Source organism: Syngnathoides biaculeatus, chromosome 7 (genome assembly GCF_019802595.1).
Source record: "Syngnathoides biaculeatus isolate LvHL_M chromosome 7, ASM1980259v1, whole genome shotgun sequence".
Classification (NCBI taxonomy): Eukaryota; Metazoa; Chordata; class Actinopteri; order Syngnathiformes; family Syngnathidae; genus Syngnathoides; species Syngnathoides biaculeatus.
Window position 1 is genome coordinate 22,471,638 of NC_084646.1, and position 21,217 is coordinate 22,492,854.

General features: G+C 41.1%; 2 protein-coding genes across 4 annotated transcripts; one reads left to right on the top strand and one right to left on the bottom strand.

Annotated features, from left to right (window-relative positions):
• The first annotated feature begins 408 nt into the window (after positions 1–408).
• cpox (coproporphyrinogen oxidase) lies at positions 409–6,573 on the top strand. 2 transcript variants are annotated; one of them, XM_061826190.1, is made up of 8 exons: positions 409–895; positions 995–1,121; positions 1,756–1,899; positions 2,392–2,502; positions 2,625–2,766; positions 3,463–3,681; positions 5,389–5,493; positions 5,571–6,573. In XM_061826190.1, the coding sequence occupies exons 1-8, from the start codon at positions 533–535 to the stop codon at positions 5,653–5,655; spliced, it is 1,296 nt and encodes a 431-aa protein (XP_061682174.1). In that variant the 5' UTR covers positions 409–532; the 3' UTR covers positions 5,656–6,573. The 2 variants fall into 2 exon arrangements, with proteins under 2 accessions (XP_061682174.1, XP_061682173.1); XM_061826189.1 differs by having other exon boundaries at positions 409–1,121; positions 5,571–6,559.
• A 2,289-nt stretch (positions 6,574–8,862) lies between these two features.
• prrg1 (proline rich Gla (G-carboxyglutamic acid) 1) lies at positions 8,863–17,640 on the bottom strand. 2 transcript variants are annotated; one of them, XM_061825489.1, is made up of 5 exons: positions 17,346–17,640; positions 16,612–16,652; positions 15,803–15,963; positions 11,748–12,180; positions 8,863–11,671 (listed from the first exon to the last, which is right to left on the bottom strand). In XM_061825489.1, exons 2-5 carry the CDS (start codon positions 16,619–16,621, stop codon positions 11,517–11,519), a joined length of 759 nt encoding a protein of 252 aa, XP_061681473.1. In that variant the 5' UTR covers positions 16,622–16,652; positions 17,346–17,640; the 3' UTR covers positions 8,863–11,516. The 2 variants fall into 2 exon arrangements, with proteins under 2 accessions (XP_061681473.1, XP_061681474.1); XM_061825490.1 differs by lacking the exons at positions 15,803–15,963; positions 16,612–16,652; positions 17,346–17,640 and adding an exon at positions 13,748–15,794.
• Between the last annotated feature and the right edge of the window lie 3,577 nt (positions 17,641–21,217).

Here is a 21,217-nt window from a genome sequence, read left to right on the forward strand (position 1 = left end):
CCCCAACTCATTGGATACACTCAAAAATTTAACGAAAATAGGCATCTCACTGTAAAGGCATATTTGTCATTAATCATTTCCAGTGCCACGTTGGACATCTATCTATCTATCTATCTATCTATCTATCTATCTATCTATCTATCTATCTATCTATCTATCTATCTATCTATCTATCTATCTCTATCTATCTATCTATCTATCTATCTATCTATCTATCTATCTATCTATCTATCTATCTATCTATCTATCTAACCATTAGTGGGCGTTCTTCATGACATTTGTACAGTACACGCGTGAGTCCCTGAATGTAACGTTGCTTTCTTCCCAGGGCATTGTGGGACTTTGAGTTTGCATACAGGGGAAGGCTAAATGCTAGTTAGGTGTGAAAAACACATTTCCCAAGATGCCTCGCTCACTATCACGGAAGTGCGTGTTCCTCCTAGTCCTGGACGTCAAACTGTTATCTGAACCTGTAACTTCTGGTAATGTTTTGCTAGTTTGTTTGCGCTCATTAGCGACAAAGAAGCAAGTGATGCTAATACAACGAGTGGCTTTACTTTACAAAAAAATGGCCGCTATCGTACTCGTTAAGAATGCAGCACAGGTTACGACGAGGCAATCTTTTATTTCCAATTTAAAGGGGCTGTCAAAGTCTGGAGAGTGTCATTCGTCTCGGTATTCTCGCATTACTTTGCCACTGACAACATGGTCGTCCAGGACTGCGGGGGTACGGTTCACGTCCCAAGGGACCGTAGGCAGGTCGGCAGCCGGCGGTCGAAGCAGCAGGCGGGGAGTCCTAGCGCTGAGCGGAGCGGCGGTGATCAGCGCAGCCGCAGCCGTCGTGGGCTTCGTGGCCAACGTCAACCACTTCCAGCGGGCCGAGATGGCGACTCTGGTACCCCGATCGGTCGACGACGACGAGGGGGAAGGAGAAATCTCGACGAGATGCCGGGGATTTATGTCTCCTCCCGTCACTGACGTCGCCGTGCTGCAGGGCAGGAAAGGCGAGATGTGCACCAGGATGGAGATGCTCATCATGGACACGCAGGCCGAGTTCTGCAAAGCTTTGCAGGAGGTGGACGGTGGGACGTTCAAGGTGGATCGCTGGGAAAGAACAGAAGGTAGGAGACGTTGTCGTATGCATTTGCTTGAAGCTGTTTCCAGGGTTCTAACACGGTGTTCTTGGAGGGAAGTGGCCATTGAGCTCATGGTGTCACACAGAGGCAATCAAGTGTACGTCCTTCAAAATGTATTGGTCGACTCTTGGAGCAAACGGCTGTTGTGAATTTTTCAGTTCAGCTTCTTGTTAGACACCAAAATGTAGAGTAAAATGTTGGCCATTCCAAAACTTAGAGGTTAAGATCACCGGCAAAGGGTATTCTGTCGTGCACTTTGGGGTCATCCTCAAATTTCACCCCAACGCTAAAACCCCTAATTTTATGTGAGTAGTGTATGTCATTCTCATAAAAAACAAAAACAAAAAAAAAGATTTCGAACTTGCACATACAGCATACAGTGACTGAAGAAGATGTAAAATCCTCATCAATTGCATAGATTTTTGGGATTCTCGTTAGGCAGTTGTGCTATAATTCAGGAATTTTCAGTTTTCCAATTCTCACGTTCCACATTTCACTAAACTCTATGGCATTTCATTTCAGCGTCAGCATTTCAACATTCATGTAAACGTTCTGCAGTTATTGAATAATATTTTAGTGATTATTGCATGCATGAAAACAGCGTAGGGTTGCGTTTCAGGTGGCGGTGGGATCAGCTGCGTGATGCAGGATGGAAAGGTGTTTGAGAAAGCTGGAGTCAACGTGTCGGTGGTGTTTGGAAACTTAACTGAAGAGGCGGCCAGGCAGATGAAGAGCAGGGGCAAGGTCCTCAAAGGGAAAGATGGTAAGCATCTTTGGCTTTGTAAACCGTTTGAAGTGAGAGTTTACCATTTCTAACTTCCAAACACAACAAAATGGACAGTGACTATGGTAAAATAACATTAAAATGACGTTAAACTACTTGAAGAATCCTAAAGGAACTGGGTAAGTGGACGGTATTTGCCAAGTGATACTGTCACCTAATGACACTTTGGCCGTCTGGGCCTTTTATCGTGTGTTTTAATGACAAAATCTGGTGTTTGAGCAAGCGTTAACAGGCTTTTGTTGTTGGTGGCTTCCATTCTTTGTGACGGGCTGTCTCGTTCTTTTCAGCACGTATGCTGCTGCTTGCAGAAACCATCGCTTGCCCAAATATCGTCAAACGATGAGCAGTTCACCATGTCACTATTTATTTTGCTAACAATTCAACTACATTGCTGTCGCTGTGTCAGAATTGTTATTAGGTGGTTTTTTTTTTTTTAATAAAATAATATCAGATTTCAATTGTTTCTCTTAGGGAAATTGCCATTTTGTGCCATGGGCGTGAGCTCCGTAATCCACCCCAAGAACCCGCACATCCCCACAGTGCACTTCAACTACAGATACTTTGAGATCGAGGAGGAAGACGGTGAGGGTGCCGTTGTCTGCTCCCTGACGTCAGCAGCTGCGTCTCGGTATCCTTGACTCCATTGAGCTCATAAAGAATCACCAGCCATTGTCTCCTTCCTCCCATGTGTGTGTGTGTTGTAGGCCGCAAACAGTGGTGGTTTGGTGGCGGCACAGATCTGACTCCTGTGTATGTCAATAAAGAAGACGCCTTTCACTTCCACAACACCCTTAAGGAGGCCTGTGACAAGCACCACCCGCAGTACTACCCGGACTTTAAGAAATGGTACACGGAGATGCGCGTCCGTGGGTGTGATGTCATCACGTGGGAGGCTGAGGGTGTTTCCTTGCTGCATTATGTAGATAACACCGTGGTGTAGGAAAGGACCGTTACGACTATAGCGATCAAAAGGAAGATTCTGTTGTCAAATAATTTCGAGTCAGCATTTATTGCAAAGATTATTATGAGCACCTCTTAAATATAATGACATCAAATAAAATGGCTGTGTCAAAATTACAAAGATAGTGGCATCCAATTTTGATGGGATTATTTAACATTTTGGTTATTATTGCAGTTGTACTTAGTATCATGTTTTCTACGTAAGAAAGGCATAGAATTACAAAGATTGATGATTGAAATGATCCTAAACTTTGGACATTCTCTCGCTTGAAGCACTTTTTTCTTCTGCCTCACACTTATCGCGATGTGAATCTGCAATAAGTAATCACAGCAAATTCTGACGATATAGCTAATAGAACACAACAATCTGTGATGCGCTGAATCCACAAAAAAATGATCTGTGATCTCGGACTTTACACTCTTTAGAAAATGGATGGCATTGGCTTGTTTTGAGTTTCACGAGATGGTCGATGTTAAGCTTAACTATAAATAATGTTGCCACAGGCAATTATTTTTGTAGCCCTTCACATTTCCGAAATGCATGTTGTGATTATGATCGTGTCAACTTGTGGTGTCTTTCAGGTGTGACAGATACTTCTACGTCCGGCACAGAGGAGAGACTCGAGGCATCGGCGGCATCTTCTTCGACGACCTAGACGGGCCCAGTCAAGAGGAGGCGTTCGGCTTCGTCAAGAGCTGTGCCCGCACCGTGGTGCCCTGCTACCTCCCCATCGTCTACAAACACCTCGACGATGCTTTCACTGACCAGGAGAAGGACTGGCAGCAGGTGCGACGAGGGAGGTAAGTCTTCCACGTATTAGGGCCACCCTGAAAGGCGGTGAAGGGGGGTCGTGGGGGGGGGGGTGTCTGAGGTTAAACTCTTATAATCTCAACGACTCAATGATTTATAAGAATAGTCACATTTTTTTAAATGAACATTGTCATTATGTGTAGTCATTTTCCCCAAGATACAGCGGTTGTATATTTTTGAAAACAATTTCAATGTTTAACAACCCCAAAGTCATAATTTTAAGATTAAATAGGATCTTTTAGAGTTTCATGGCATAATTTTACAAGAATAAATTCTCATTTTGAAGTTAAACCAAAGCGCCAATCATTTTGAGAATGTCAGAATTTTACAAGAATAAAGTGGGAAATATTTTGAACAAGTCATAAAATTGTGAGTTTGTCTTAGTTTTACAAGAATTAAATTAAATCATAAAAATAAAATTTTTTTGAAGAGGCTCAGAAAATAGATGGATGGCTGAATTAAACGTCATTTAAAAAATGTCATACTGTTTTATAAAATAAAAATTGTATATTTTGAACTTTAGTGTCGTATTTTACAAGAATAAAGTCATTTACTTTACATACAAGTTAAAAACGTGGTATGTTGTCAAGATTCATGTAATTTCAAATCATATTTTCACAATTAACATTTTAATTAAGATAAAATTATAGTATTTTCAAAGGTAACGTAATTTTACAAAAATAGTCATATTTTGAAGATGAGTGTGTAAATTCAAGATTAACATTGTAAATTTACAAAACATTACATTTTCAAGATCAGAATCAGTCTAAATAAGAATCGGCATATTTTTGACTAATAATGTAAATTTACAACAATATAGCAATATTTCTGAGATTGGTGAATTTTTACGATAAAGACTTTTTTTTCAAGATTGTCATAATTTTCAAAGAGTAAATTTCTATATTTTCAAGAGTGAAGTCCTGTTCATCCTTCCATTATTTGAGCCTCTTATCCTCACAAGGGTCGCAGGAGTGCTGGAGCCGGTCCCAGCTCTATGCGGGTAGGTGGCAGGGTACACACAGAACTGGTTGCCAGCCAGGGCACATGGAGACAGACAACAGTCCCACTCACGATCATACCTATGGGCAATTTAGAGTCTTCAATCAACCTACAAATCAAGTTTTTGGGATGTGCCTGGAGAAAAGCCAGGCAGGCCCAGAGAGAACACGCAAACTACACACAGCCCGGGCCGGAATCTGATCCCCGGTTCTCAGAACTTTTAGTCCACTGTGCTGAAATCATATTATGAGATTGAAATAAAATGCTGTGTTTTGTCACATCACCATCAGATTCTTATCAGTTTTGGAACTTTTAAAGCATCCATCCATTTTCTGCAGTGCTTCTCCAAACGCGGGTCGCGAGCACGCTGTAGCAATTGTGTAAAAATGTATCTATACCACACAATTAACAACCACATAAATTTGGGAGTCACAAATGTGAACAAAGTACTGTACAATGTACCGCCACTATATTGCATATTTTTGTAATACCTGCTTTCGCAAAATTCTGATATTTATAGTACTTAAAAGTATAAAGATATTTTCTAACTATAGTAGTAGAGGATATTATTGTAGTATTTGTACATCAATCTTCATGTTTCCAAATAGTCTTTAATTAGTACCGCTCTAGTTGTGCCACTGAATTATCATTTATGTGCAGAATGTTGGAATGTGCTTGAAACGAGCCCCCTGCTTCAGGTACGTGGAGTTCAACTTGGTTTACGACCGGGGAGTGAAGTTCGGTTTGGCCACACCGGGATCCCGAATCGAGAGCATCCTCATGTCCCTGCCCCTCACTGCAAGGTAAGCCGCGCAGCAGCATCAAAGCCCTCGAGGAGCCGCGAGCGTCGCTTAGTAACTGAGTCGAGCTTCATACTCAGGTGGGAGTACATGCACGAGCCCGCTCACGGTACCAGGGAGGCCGAGATGTTGGAGGTGTTACGAAACCCAAAGGAGTGGCTGTGAGCTCTGTGTAGACATGTTTAAATGGCAATGTGAACGGAACATCCATGTTGTTCCTTGACGTTTTTTTTTTTTTTTTTTGTCTAATTGCTGTTGTAAATCACCGAATGGCTAAGTTGAATTTAAAAAAAAAATAAATAAATAAAAGGCAAAAAAAAAAAAAAAACCCAAATGTACATTTGCTTCTTGGCCATTGTGCCTGCTGTTGGTTATCTCACATTGACGTGTCCCTTTATCTTGAGGCTAAATGTAGCTCGCCGTAGCTTGTCTGCCACTGTGAGGAATTCAGCTGGGAGAGGAAACGGGACTGCTGCAGTGTTCTGCCACCAATTTTTTTTCGGTATGCAATAATTATCCGTCCATTTTCTGAGCCACTTATCCTCACAAAGGTCGCGGGAGTGCTGGAGCCTATCCCATCTATCTTCGGGCAGGAGGTGGGGAACAACCTGAACTGGTTGCCAGGCAATCGTAGGGCACATTTAAAATTACATATATTCACACATTCTTCTCTGTCTACTACAATTGGTATTGTTTATTATTGTCACTGTTATCCCGATTTTCAATTAAATTATACTTTTTTGAGTGTTGTTTTATTATTGTTTATATTGCAATGCGACAAAACTCATTTCAAAACACCCATCGACTGTGGATATGACAGACGTGCATTTTCAAGGCCAACCGGGTCTACAACGGAATATATCGTATAGGAATTCTATACAATTGTATTTAAAACATTATATATGAACAGGGAAGTGATTTGTGATGGTGGGACTTTTACAATGAAGAAAATAAGTATTTGAACACCCTGCTACATTGCAAGTTCTCCCACTTAGATATAATGGAGGGGTCTGAAGTTGCCATCGTAGGTGCATGTCCACTGTGAGAGAGATAATCTAAAAAGAAAAATCCAGAAATCACAATGTATGTATGATTTTTTAATGATTTATTTGTATGATACAGTTGGAATTAAAGATTTGAACACCTGAGAAAACCAATGTTAATATTTGGTACAGTACTCTTTGTTTGCAATTATAGAGGTCAAACGTTTCCTGTAGTTGTTCACCAGGTTTGCACACACTGCAGGAGGGATTCTGGCCCACTCCTCCACACAGATCTTTTTCAGGTCATTGACCAAGTCCTGTCATGTAGTCATGGGCTGATTCCTCACCTTTCTAAGGATTAGTGAGACCCCAGGAGGTGATATCTTGCATGGTGCTCCCCTCCGATTGACATTGACTGTCATGTTTAGCTTCTTACATTTTCTAATGATTGTGCCAACAGTCGACCTTTTTTTTCACCAAGTTGCTTGGCAATTTCTCCGTAGCCCTTTCCAACCGTGTGGAGTTGTACAATTTTGTCCCTGGTGTCTTTGGACAGCTCTTTGGTGTTGGCCATGTTACAAGTTTGAGTCTTACTGATTGTATGGGGTGGACAGGTATCTTTATGCAGCTAACAACGTCACAGAGATGCATCTGATTTAGGATAATACATGGAATGGAGGTAGACTTTTAAAGGCAGACTAACAGGTCTTTGAGGATCAGAATTCTAGCTGATAGACAGGTGTTCAAATACTTATTTGCAGCTGTATTACACAAATAAATCGTTAAAAAATCGTACATTGTGATTTATGGATTTTTCTTTTTAGATTATCTCACTCACAGTGGACATGCATCTACAATGAAAATTTAAGACCCCTCCATGATTTCTAAGTGGGAGAGCTTGCAATATAACAGGGTGGTCAAATACTTATTTTCTTCACTGTATTTTTTACCAATTGAGCTCAGCTGCGCCGAAGGAGAGATGCGGTGTACCGTCATTCAGTCTTGGAATTTTCAGTGAATGACCAATCAGCAGCTAGCATCAGCTGTCAGCAACAAATTATTCGTTCGTTGAACTAATTCGCTCGTGAGTCACCAAGGAGAGATGTATTAGAACAAGGATTATGCAATGAACTCAGCTGCTATGATTGACTCGTGTGGAAATTCACGGCCAAATAGTACGATTGTTATTTGTTCGCGCAAGGAATGATATAGAGTTATCATAATTTTAACCATCTAATTTTTTTTAGATCTAATTTTTTCTTTCCCAAAAAAAATTAGGACATCATGGAAACTTTTTTTTCATAATTCCATTAAGAAAGTTAAACTTTCATAGCTTAAAGATTCAGGGCCCGCAATTTAAACAATTTCAAGTATTTTATTTTATTTTTTCACATAATTTGGGCTTCCCGTTCATAAAACCAATGAAATCGGGAATTCCAAAAAATTTAAAAGTTTTCAGTTTTTGTAGAAAAAAAGGAAAGAAATTAGGGTCATATTAAATCATTCAAAATACGTTCAAAGTGATATGTTAATTGTCAATAACATACCGGTAGACTGTTAGGGTAACCTTGGATTTAAAAAGGCAGTTTCCCAACACCTGCACTGGACAGTTGCTTGGAGTTTAGTAGATGACCTGTACAATTTGGGCTGTTTTCGTCACCATATTCAAATTTTTTTCAATGCCTGATTTTGTGGGTTTTATCAGCTGGAAGCCCAAATCATACAAAAATAAACAAATACGTGAAATTGTTGTAATTGTGTTCACTTAATCTATATTCTATGAGAGTAAAACTTTTGAAAGGAATTATGGAAATGAACTTTTCCAAGATACTTTATTCTAAATTTTGGGAGAAGGTCTGTATTATGCAGTGAATGTACTTGAGTTATTTTTGCCATTTTCTCCGGAGGGCCCTTTCATTAGCGTCCGTTTGTCAAACCTAATTGCTTGATGAGTCAGTCAAGCAAATGAAATTGAGCACGCACATTAAAAATTACTTTTTAATTAATACCAGTCAGCTGGTATAGGCTCCAGCGTGGCTGTGCCCCACGTAAGGATAAGCGCTGTGGAAAATTGATGGATATATATACACATATCATCCCTCTGTCTCCAATGTGATTATTAAAGGTTTTTAATTATAATAATGATAATACATTGAACATATAGTGCTTCTCAAGATGCTCTACACTGATATTATGACCAATAGTTAAGGTGGGTGAGTACGTAGCTGAGATCTTAACAACACAGTCCACCATGGATTTTGTATACTCCAGGATTGATCCGTGACCAGTAGTTCCAAATCCTTGGAGTTAATAGTTTATTTATCATTCAAAACAACGTATCTTAAATTACATCTGTCTGATGATTGAGTGGAAGAAACATGACACAAACACGACGTGAAATGTTTTTATTACAAATCAATCCACACTTTTGTAGATATTAATAAAGATTTTCCTACAGGTTCCCTTGCATTTTGCTTTGCATTATTATATGTAATGCATCCTGTAACAGCGAGCTCTGAGTTTAATGGCTACCAACACAACTCACTTCAAGGTTGTGTAGTGAGTGCTGAGATTCACGTCAACTTGCTTAAAAAAAAAAATAGTGCTCAGTGTATCTCTATATTACAATAAATTGCATTTGATGTATGTAACAATATTGCATAAGTGTGCCTAGGTCCATCAACTATTGTTCAGTCTACCACGGGTGTCAAAATTATTGTGGACTGCATTTATGTTAAGGTTTCCCTCAGAAGGCCACGATGACTGAAAACAGAAAGCCATAAAAATGTATAAACACCTCATATTATGACATAGATTTGTTTATCATTCTAGGATATCTTTTAATATATTTTGCAATTTTAGGACAATGAAAAGAATAAATCCATTTAGCCATAAAAATGAACTATCCACAAGATCTGCTTTAGCTGGCCACATAAAATGATGGAGCGCTCAGGATAAGGCGCTGGCCCCTCGGCCTTGAGTTTGACACCCGTAGTCCAGTCTGTTTTCAAATGATACATTCAGGCACACATATTAGCCTCAAGGCAAATCCCTCTTACACTCGGTGAGAATAAAAACAACATTTTATGACTTTTCTTAAGGCCATTAGAACTGGCAAAGTCCAAATTAGGTCTGAGTTTTTGTCTAACGGCCTCATTATGAGCTACAACACAAGTGCCTTCATTTAGTAAGTTATCAGCTATGACAGTTTTGTTAGCTTTGACACATTCAAAAGCAGTAAAAAGCAATCTCACTGTAATTTGACTTTCAACAGACTATACATAAAGTATTTATATATACACTGAGACATTACACATGCTTTACATGGACTTTGTCCATTGTGGCATTAAATATACACGATCTTCCCTGAGAACGTGTTCCCCAAAGCTTCCGGCTCTGTTGCCTCGTTTCCCATTTTCCTTTGCAGCGCCTCCTAAAAAGACCTTTATGGAGGCGCTGTCATCCAGCATGGCGTCAAAGCAGTGAAGCTTTGGAGCACAGGGAAGATTTTCACAGTTGCAAGATGGTTCATCTTCACATAAGACACAAACATGGATATGACACACCCCACCCCACCGTGAACCCTCTTTACAATTGTCTATCAAGTTAGATTCCCTTCAAATTGCACAACAGTTGTGATTACTGATAACCGTATGGTAAGCCATTTGAGCATTTATTCAATATCTTTGTCCTCAATAGTAAGACTACTGTGTCTTATTCGTCACATTTTCTCTCCTACTGAATTAATTTTCTGCTCACTAGTAGGACAACTACATTATTAGGGAGGAAAAAATATGCAGCCATTGGCATCCGCGCACCACTGGATGTTAGCTAATACAAATACTACTTACTGTTACTAGTAGTACTAGTAGCATTCAGTTGTGAACTCGGGAGGTTTTACCTCACTCGTATTATAGATGCCCAGCTAGTTTAGAAATGTCATACAGTAGTGTGAAAAACATGGGTTTGTACAACCTAGTAGTTGTACTGGACACTGGATTGTCTTACTAGCGTGGACAAAAAAAGCAAACTACCATGTCCTGGACCTTGCTGGATAATGAAGACAAGGCAGTACAGTATCTATAATGAAGGCCAAAACAGGCTGAGATCTTTTTAGAAGCTGTGTGTCTCTCTACGTCTGGTGTAAATGTACCACAGCATTTCATAAAACCAACAGTCAGAAATTGTGGTGGTAGTACTTTCCAACTTCTGGACCTGGACAACTTGCTATGATTGATGGAACCATGAATTTTGCCCTTTAACAGACAATCCTCAAAAATAATGTTCAACTATTTGTTGGTGATCTTAAGTTGAAGCGCACTTGAGTTCAGCAGCAGAATAAACACACCAGCAAGTCAACTTCTGAATGGCTTAAAACACAAAATGAAGGTTTTGGAGTGACCAAGTCAAAGTCCAGACTTGAATCTAATTGAAAAGCAGTGGCTTGAGCTTGAAATGGCCGTTCATGCACGAACACCCTCCATTTTTGTTGAACTTAAACAATTCTGCACGTTCTGAGGATGGCCCAACCAATTATTAGGTTTAGAGAACCGTTACTCTTTCCGCACGGGGCCACGTAATTTTGAATATTTTTTTCCTTAATAAATGGAATCACCATTTAAAAAGAGCATTTTAAGTTCATCTGTGTTGTATTTGTCTGATAATCTTTTAAAATGGAGAAACTATGCAAAAATGTAAGCATTTGAGAAGTATGCCAATGCTTTTTCGCGCCACTGTAAATATCTATCTGGCACAGGATTCTTACATTTTTATCTGCAGTAATGGGACGACATACACTTGTACGATGAATAGTGAAGCTTGAGATTCTGAAGAATTGCTCAAATGACTTTCTATCAACACTTACCCATGTGGAATGTGCATGCTGTAAGTTAGCTTTAGATCCTGATTTCCTGAATAAAGCGGCATTACTGAGTAGATAAAGCCGTCTGTTATGCTGTTTCTGAACTGTGCAAGCAAGGTTGAATGAATTACTTGGCACTGACCGTGAGTAAAGCGCGAGTCCTGTAGCATAGACTTAAATCGTCAGTATGCCACACCCATTTTTTTTCCTATTTTATCCTCATCAGAGGTTCGACTTGAGTCACTTGCTTCCGTGTGACAGCACAGATGTTTGTTGGATTTGGTGTTGCTGTATTCACTTTGTGCTTCCTTCCAAAGGTTAGTGCAAATGTCGAGTGCTGGCAGAAACCACATTGTGACGTTAAAATGGTAATCTGTTTTACTTCCCACGGTTTCCGGGTCCGCCTGTGTTACCGGTGTCGATGATGTCCTCGTACGGCGGCGGTGGCTCCGTCTCCAAGTGAACATCGGCATGCCCCACCGCCTCCTCGTATGACGGCGGATGGTCGCCGGCGCTACCCCGACCGGACGCGGCCTCTGAACCCGGGTACCCCACAGAGCTGCTGTGGATGCTGAGTTCTGATCGGTCGCCGTGGTGATAATCACCCCCCCAGCGGTCCACAGAGACCACCGAAAGGACGTGGTCATGGTGAGAGTGACCCAGGCCGGGGCTGCGCTGCGAGCGCTTGCGGGAGTGGCAGCAAAACACGACGACGGCCACAGCCACTACGATGAACACCACTGTGAGCAGCGGCACGATCAGGTACAGGGAGTGTACACCGCCCACCACTGACTCCAGACCACCTGAGGGGCTGCTTTCGCGCACATATTCCTCCCAGAAGCGCCTCTGTGGACGAGCACAGCAGACATTAAGGCTCCACTGTCATGCCTATAAACGTTATAAAATAGCTATTGTATTGAAAAATACATGTAACATTATTCACTTCAATGTCCATACGAAAATGTAAATATGAGCGGAAAGCGTGTCATCCATGTGCCAAGTTGCGGAAGTTTCATTCAACATCTAAGTGGTCGCCATATTGCCTGCAACATCATCAGCAGCTCCTCGCCATTGAAAACACGTAGTGGCAACTTGCTATGCAACACGGAAGTTATTTTCGAAGAAGAGAATGTCTCACAATTGAGTGACATGACCTGGGCGATATTACGCTATCATTTCGAGACATATTTTGATGATACCCGGCTCAGTACTAACTAACCATAGAGTCCCCGACAGTATGTAGCGTACTCAGGAGGACCCGTGCCGGCCGGGGAGGAGAGCTCCTTTCTCCTCCCGCACTCGACCAAGCCACCTCAGCGTCGGGGTCAACGTGGAAGTTGTCGCCAGCGAACAAGCTGTCGCGAGCGAGACGACGCAGAAGAACATTTTTTGTTATGTTATGAGAGGATTACGTCCCCCCCCTCCCACTATTGTTTATTTTTTTAGTAGCTGTATACACACCTACCTGTCATTTGTAACCCATGAAGCTCTCGTCCTTTGCACCTGTGCAATCCATTTTTCATGACGAACCGGCTCTTTTTTAAAAGTATGAAGACTAAATCCATCCTCCCGAGAGTTCGAATAATATCCAGCAATACAACGAGCCGGCCTTTTGGCTAACACGAAGGAACAAAGAGCTACCTTCCAACAGGTAAAACTAGTATAAACATATGAAACGGCTTGAGTGCGCAACTGCTGTTAAGGTCACTTCATGCTTCTTCTCAAAAACAAATCCCTCGAGAGGATTTTTATGGCGGGAGTTAAAAAAAGCCATATACGTCAAAATCATGTTTTGTGGTGAAAAAATGGATGGGCTCATTCTGGCTGCCTTTTTTTCCCCATGAATACTAAAAATCATGCATTTCATGATAGTGGACCTTTAAGGCTTTGCTAGCCATCAAGGCCAGCAACGCCTTCTCTGCAGGCCTAAACACTATTAGAACCACTGATGTACATTTAGAACCCAAATTATAAGACAGTTGTGCTCTGAGATTCGTGATCACAACTCAAAACACATCACAAATCATGTTGCCTCACAGTATGTTATTATCAGATTTCATGTTCAAACAGATTTCAGCGTCTCTGCATGTTTCCACGGCAATCAAACCTGCCCAGGGCCTTCAGAATCAACAGTGCTGGTTGACGTAATTTAAACCATGTTACCAAATGACGACTCTAAAGTGCCTGTAGGTGTGAACGTGAATAGTTGGATGACCCTAGGACATAAAACCTCCTATCTCCTAGTATCATTGAGATACTTAAACCCCTCCACCATGATAAGGTGATGGCTCGAGGAGGGGGGTGTCCGCTTCATAAATACTTCTATCCTGAATCATCCTGAATCACCCCAAAAAGGCCCTCAAATGACGTAAGCGACGCGATTGTGTGCGTTCAGCAACATGACAAAGCTCACCAGCTGCCAACAATAGTAGAGAGCAAATAGAAGCAGCAGCATCATGCACCTGGCTCTTCTTCCTGCTGATAATCATCACTTCCTGAAAAAACAGCCACATTCCACATATGAATGGTAGTGTAGGATTTCACATTGTGATTTGGACCCAAGGCACTTATAATGTAGATCAGGCTTTTTCATATATTGCAAGGTCAAATTGAAGAACCTTAACAAAAAAAAAATCTATTTTTAAGATGTTCCAACACCCATTACCTTCATATGACATAATTCGCAATAAAAATAGTGATTTTGCTTTATCCCATTTAACACAGTTTATCCATTATGCAAATTCATTGAAAAAAATAACTAAGTTTGTTTAATTAGTCCATCTAGGGCTGTCACCACAGAATCTTTTAGAATTGATTATCCTATGGATATTTCATTAAGTATGCGTAACCCCCCCACCCCCCATCAAAAACAAATATTTAAAGGATTTCTTTTTTTTTTTTTTGGACTACTAACATGCAATGTAATATTTACTGTAGGATGGCTGGACCTCTATCCTTAAACTGCATGTTGGTACCGAGTGTGTGGTACCAACGGTTATAAAGGGTTCGTAATTAGCATTAGTGCACTAGTGATTACCATTTTAAGTAAAGAAAAAGAAAACAACTACCATTGAGCTCATTCATACATCTTATTTGTAAATTACACGTTTAATAGCGTCTTAAAAATCACTTCTGTTTTTCCACTGGCCCAACAGTGCGTCCATGTGCAACGAATATCTGTGTGATAAACATGGCCAGTGGCCAAATTGTTCCGGACAGCGCAAATATGTTTGTAAGAATGCTTATTATTGCCCTGAGGAAGAAATCTTTGCATCAACCAATTTTTGTGGTCAACTTTGCTGAGTAATACAGTATTTTTTTCCACACTGCTAGCTCCATCTAACAACTGGATGTCGTCACCCTGATATCTATTTACTGTGAAAATGCAAATACAAAATTCCACCTTAAACACTACATTACATCGTTAACAATGCCATTGACCTGGATGATTTCATCTCACCAAGCACAGGATATAAGTCTTCTGCTTTGTCTTGGCTTTTTTGGTGATGTTACCACTGAAGGATACCATCCATCCACCATCCATCCATCCATCCATCCATCCATCCATCCATCCATTTTCTCAAGTCCTCACTCAAGTGGGGTAACACCCTATTATTGAGTGTGTGTAGCAGCCAATCGCATACAGACAACTATTCACACTCAAATCTGTGGGCAATTTAGAGACTTCAGTTGACCTACCATGTGTGTTTTTGAGATGTGGGAGGAAAAACTGAATACCCGTAGAAAATCCACACGGGAAGAATGCGCAAACTCCGCACGGGCGAGGTCGGATTTGAACCCACGTCCTCGGAACTGTGGAAAATGTGTTCACCAGTCGCCCAGTGTAGCCAATATACACTATTTATACACACTTTATTGCAGTTAATTTGTGTGACATCCCGTTCTTGATCCATCCGGTTAAATAAGAAAGCAAAAATCAAAATGGGGGGAAAAAAGTATTGTTATTTGCTTATTTTTTATTTTCTGCTAATCCATGTGTTAATTGACAATATTCATGTGTGGAATTTGGGATTGTTGCTGTCGGTAGTTCATAGTACTTGGAATAGGATCACTAACATGGTGCCCACTGGTCGCTGCAAAGGACCACATGGGTAACCCACAAGCCAGTTCTAAAAATACCTTGGCAGTTATGTGATATTGTTATTGATAACGAGTGAAACTAAAATTCACAGTGATCAATTTTTTTTCTATAGCTGAGTATAGTGGTTATAGGACGGTGCCTCCTCGCTTCCTATCCTATCATATTTATAAATAGGAAAGGAGACAAAAGCCCTGACATATTTTGTGTATGGTTACTTGTTGGCAGTTCACGTTAAGGTAGTGATCCAAAAAGTGTGTCAGGTAATTTGTGTCCTACTTTGCCACTTGTGAATCTTTTGAAAGCGGAAGCGTTGCAGTTTTCAGCAAAGCATCATCATCATCATCATCATCCTCATCCTCATCTCACCGTCTTATCGTCGTTTTCGAAAGCCTCGCGGGCCTCCTCGTAGGTGCAGGTCTCCTCGCGGCACTCCCTCTGGATGTTGCCCTGCTTTATCTCCTCAAACAGGAAGTTGGCCCTGGGCAACCGCCGCAGCACCGAATGGGCCGCGTCCGCCGGCAGGAACACTGGGGTCGGGGTGGGACAGAGACAGGAGATTTTGCAAATTGTGAGGAAATGTATGAAAACAAGCGACTCGGCAAGGGGAAACAGTGGGGAGGAGGACAAGAAGAAATCGAGCAAAGAAAGTGTTTTCGCCGAGTGGTTTGTTCAGAACAAAAAGAGGACAACGATACAAACAAAAAGAGGAAAAGGGGTAGGGGGTGCTGACGGAAACAAAGCTTATCCGGTGCCCACTTTTTCTGCATACTAACAAAAGCTCTTAATTTTGGCATCCTGCCATCCCTCATCAAACTGTTGGAGATGAACTTGATAACAGATCAGCTCTGTTTCTCACATTTAGATAAGAGACATGCACTGTCTGGCATGCTGTTTTCATAATGTGTAATGACATTCATGTGACTCAGAAATGTGATCCAAAAACAAACACATGATGCAGGAAAACGGGAAACTCGTGACAGTTAGAAGGAGACTTGAATGCTGGAAAAACAAAAACATACAAAAAAAAAACAACAACCAGAAAGAGCGAGCTGAGTTTGACAAATACTGTTGAAAACTGACACATTAGAAAAGAAACAGAGACGACGTGGGGTGGTAAGTACATTATCGGTGATGGATTGTGAGTGTAAATTGAGTGAGTGTAAATGCAAACGTACCACTCCCCATGTTTCCTGTGAGTCTGCCTGGGGTGATTTATCTACGAAGGATAAACACAACATTTTTGAATTTGCTGATAAAATTCAGGACAACAATTAACTGCGTCTCTCCCCCACTCTCTCTCTCTCTCTCTCTTTCACACACACACAAATTCTCCCCTGCAGAAGAACACTGGTTTAAACTGGGTTAGCTGCCCCGAGGAAGACTGTTAGAATCGCTGCAACAAATGACAAATTTAGGTTACTAATTATAGTCACTCGCTACCCGAACGAGGACACTCCGTCAAGAAAAGGGATGTGAATAATGACGACATGAATTTCATTTCGAGAAAGGTGGCGTCAATGTCAGAATGGTGAGACATCCGTCGCCCCAGTGTGAGTGACCAATGGCGGCCGCTGGACAAGCTGACTCGTCCGCGGCTTCGGAGAACCGCACAAACCCAAACGGCAAGCAGCGGCAAGGGACATCAAAAGCAAAACGCTCCCTGTTACACAACGACAACTACTTGATGTTTGGGTTTGATTTTGGTACGGAAAAAGATGCGCCGCAGCTAGCTGGCTCCCTCCCCCGTCACTATACGTCGCAAAACGGGGCTGAGGCTTGACAACCGAGGGGGTGATTTTGGGAGGGTGCGCCAGAACTCCGTCTCAAATGTTATTGAAATGTTGAGATGAGGTGTAGTTCATTTATCAGTCGGTGTCTGTAAATAGAATACTGAAGTAAAATCACGTACCTTCGCGGCTCCCCCGGACGTGCATTTACGGCAGCATCGTCGTCCCCTCTCCCTTCGGCCCCACCACCCCCCACTGACCGAGTGGTGCTATGTTCATCGCGCATGCGTCCTCGGGGAGTCAGAAGAACCGCTCCTCGGTTTATTAAAGGGACAGGACAGAGCGCCGGGCCGCCGACAGCAATTGGACATCAATTAAAAACGTGCAAAACATGTAGCGGCTCTCCCCCGAGCTCCTCCCGGATTTACCCAGCTAATAACATACATGAAGCTACCGAACGGACGCGTTTAGGCACGTCATCGCAACAAATAAGAGCAGCAATCCAAGACTTGAATCAAATGTTTTGCAGAGACTGAAAAGACACCGATTGAAAAGTATTGGGGAAAAGCACTATTGAAAGGAGTATTGAATCAATTGAAACTGTGCCACAAGGAATCATTTGTTGATATATTTCACTGTTGCAGTCGCGTAAAACTGCACTGGCCTGTGTTTCTTTCCCCAAAGATATTGACTTAAATATACAACAGATAAATACAAGCAATTGACATAAAGTGATGAAGGGATTTGAGAAATTCCACACAACATTCTCAGAAAAAGTATACTTTTCATTTTTAAACCAAATCGAAAAAGAGTAGAATAATTTCATCAAACCAGATCAGAAACTCAAGATATGCCAAGGGAGAGGTTTTGTCCATTTTTCTTCTCCTTCTGAGGTTCCAGAGAATGAATTTAATGACAGCGTTGCTATAGGGTTAGGGTCTGATTGATGCCCATAGCACTTTTCGTCTTCCATATTTTCATCCACACAACACTGACAACTGTCTGAAGTTCTTTTTGTTTGGATTGGCATGCTATTGTCCAGAAGTCCAAACACAAAACAGGTGTCTCTAGGGCTTTACATTCTCATTTTTGCTCTCCTGGTGTACTGTGAACTAGTGGTTTCCCAGAGTTGCTACCCACTCGGCATTTTCACCTGCAACATTTTTTTTTTTTAATTTGTTGGACAATAGAGATTATGCACAAACCGCTTCTACATTCAGTTCAACAGAGCAAGGCGCACGAGCTCCACGGACCTGTGGGGTGGAACGGACATTTAGCATTCACGAGTTTGTGAAAGGTGGACATGACACCCTCTGAGTCATTATCAGAAGCAATTAATTGATCATTATTTTACGCCACTGGCTGGCACGCAGATACATGTATGAATGTACAAACGAACGTGTCTGAGTGGGGTCGATTTGTCAAGTATGCGGACTTATCACAGGAAGTCCGCAAACATGTTTTCTGCGTACGGTCACGAGACGTTCCACAGGAAGCAGGTTATGTTAAATGTTCCATCCCATAGTTTTTGTGTGATTTGATTTAATTCAAGGGTTCTTTGTTCTTGTGTGACTTTTTCAAATGTACCTATTAGCTGAATTGTTCCCCCCTTCTCAGTTGCCCTACCAGCCTCTTTTTTCTCTCAAGGACAAGATAACTGTAAATTGGCCTTTCTTTCTTGACTCCCTATTGTTTTAGTTTAACTGTGTTCTTCGATGTTCTTCAGAGATGGGACCAAACTTAAAGCAACTGCAGGTTCCTCTATTGACTCTCACTCGTTGCAAAGATTTCATTAAAATGACAAAAGACAAGCGTCTTTCCCGATTTAATTATTATGACTGAAATGGTAAACATGAACTCTTAAATCTGTATCTTAATCAAGACCCTCAACAATGTGCAGTGGGTCCTTCTTGCACCACATTTGGATAAAAATGTACGGGCACTTTTTTTTTTTTAGTATTATTTCTGTGGTCCTATTTATTTTTACTTTGTGAAAATGATACTGTGAAATATGTTAATTAAATTGGGCTGGTTTACCGAATGTTGATTCAATTCAACTTTCAATATTATGTGAATTTATGTGGCATTACGCCACTGACAGAGATGTATGGATTTCTGTAGGCATAACACAACAACAGATCAATCAAAATATTAGCACTGTATAAGTATTTGGTGGTATCTACTCCATAACAAACACCAGACATATCAAGTAGGTAGTTGTAGCATTCAAGTCCTCTTAATTTAAATTGTTTTTAATTTTAGCGACCAAAAGGACATACTGTAAATTGAAATATGGTTACCCCAGCAACCACAGTCTGAATCGGTGATAGTCAGTCCAGTTTATTGCTTCATTTGCTCAATGTCAATACATTTCCCCCTTAAAGCATCTTTTAGGAAATTAGCCAAGCCGTTATCCAGGTCACCAATTTCACTTAGTATTGTTTTGAGTATTACTGAGTATTATTTGAGTGTTACTGATGGCATAAACCACTCTACTACAGTTGTATGCTATACACTGCCCCTCCCCTCCCCCATTTCACCTTCACCCTCTCTTATGACCGAACTAAGGAGCTTTACACTTCACACGCTTCACTGCTTTTTGACATTTGTGGAAGAAAAAAAATAGGGGTTGCTAGTTAACATTCCGACGATTTTGCTTTTGCTTACTGTTCTGTATCAGGCAATGGAAAGATTGCCATCCCAGTAGTGACAATTTCGACAAACCGGAAGCCAAGCTAGCATCATGCGTATGTGTGGTGGAGCTCTACAGTAGATTCCAATTTTCCTTTTATTAATAGGAGTCCCCAGATTGTAAGTAAATTCAGCAAAAGCCCACTTATCATATGACTCTAAAGGATTATCCTAATTGATTACATTATGGTGTGGGATGCGTTAGGGATTTTCTTTCCCCCTCTCCCTAAACTGCTCAGAAAATGGTTGGATCAACATACACAATTGTTACACTTTGGGTTCTGTTTGAGGCAGACTTGAACTGTTTTGAGATTTGACAGCGAAAAAAAGATAATTATTTCACTGACTTAATGACTTTTTCTAAAACAAAATTTAAACAAAATGTAGACACAGTAACCTTTAAAGGTTAACTTTGACCAGTATCAACTAAAGTTGATTCTGGATTTGATTTTTTTTTTTTTTTCAACCATTAGCGTAGATCCCTACAAACCTGTGGAAACTCTCTCTGGACCATGGCTTGTCATGTAACGTGCCTACAAAAATGTCAAGAAAAGCCAACTGTAACAAATGGAATTCATTTATGCTTAATTAAAGGGCTTTCAAAGAGACAATAAAGTATACGGTTCTTGAATTGCTGGCAAGACATGAATGTAGCCTCATTTAGGTCGCCATGCAAACGCACGTCCCTTCCATCTCATGTCTGCCCAAAGAAACACCCGCATCTCAATCAACTTGTGCAGTATTACAACAAAATTGATCCATCAAGAGATCGGTTTGCCGCACTCACCTGACTGCCTCAGAGTGCAACTCGGAGGGCTGAGAGTGTATCAGTGAACCACTGGATTTGACGTGGAGTCAGGGACACTGCGTCTCCCAAGCCGGGACAGATTCAGAATGCGCCTCACGGTCGGCCACAACTGACATGTTTCTGCTTTGGTGTTGTATTTTTTTAAAATGTAAAATCAAAGATACAAGAGGTGATCATCTTATCCAAAGAGTTTGTGAGAACTGTGATGTGACAATCTGCATTAGGTTTCTAAACTCAACCATGCAGCTGTCTGTTTATAGGACACCTTTGTTAGAAATGTTCACCCTTGATATGTCTTGAGAGCTGTCCAATTCCTTCTTTTTAACTGTTCTTGCTAACTGGAATTAAATAATCCAGCCAAGAAATGATATAGTCTGCTCTCTGAGAGGCTGCAGTATGTCCCCGTGATGTTGCATATGCATGGTGGGCGTGTGCAAAGTCATGCCTGTTGTCACAACACTCTCTGATTGGCTATTTTTGACTCTCTGTGCACAGTTTTAAAATAATTAAATGTCTTTTTTTAATTTAAAAATTATTCTACTGTCAGGTCATACA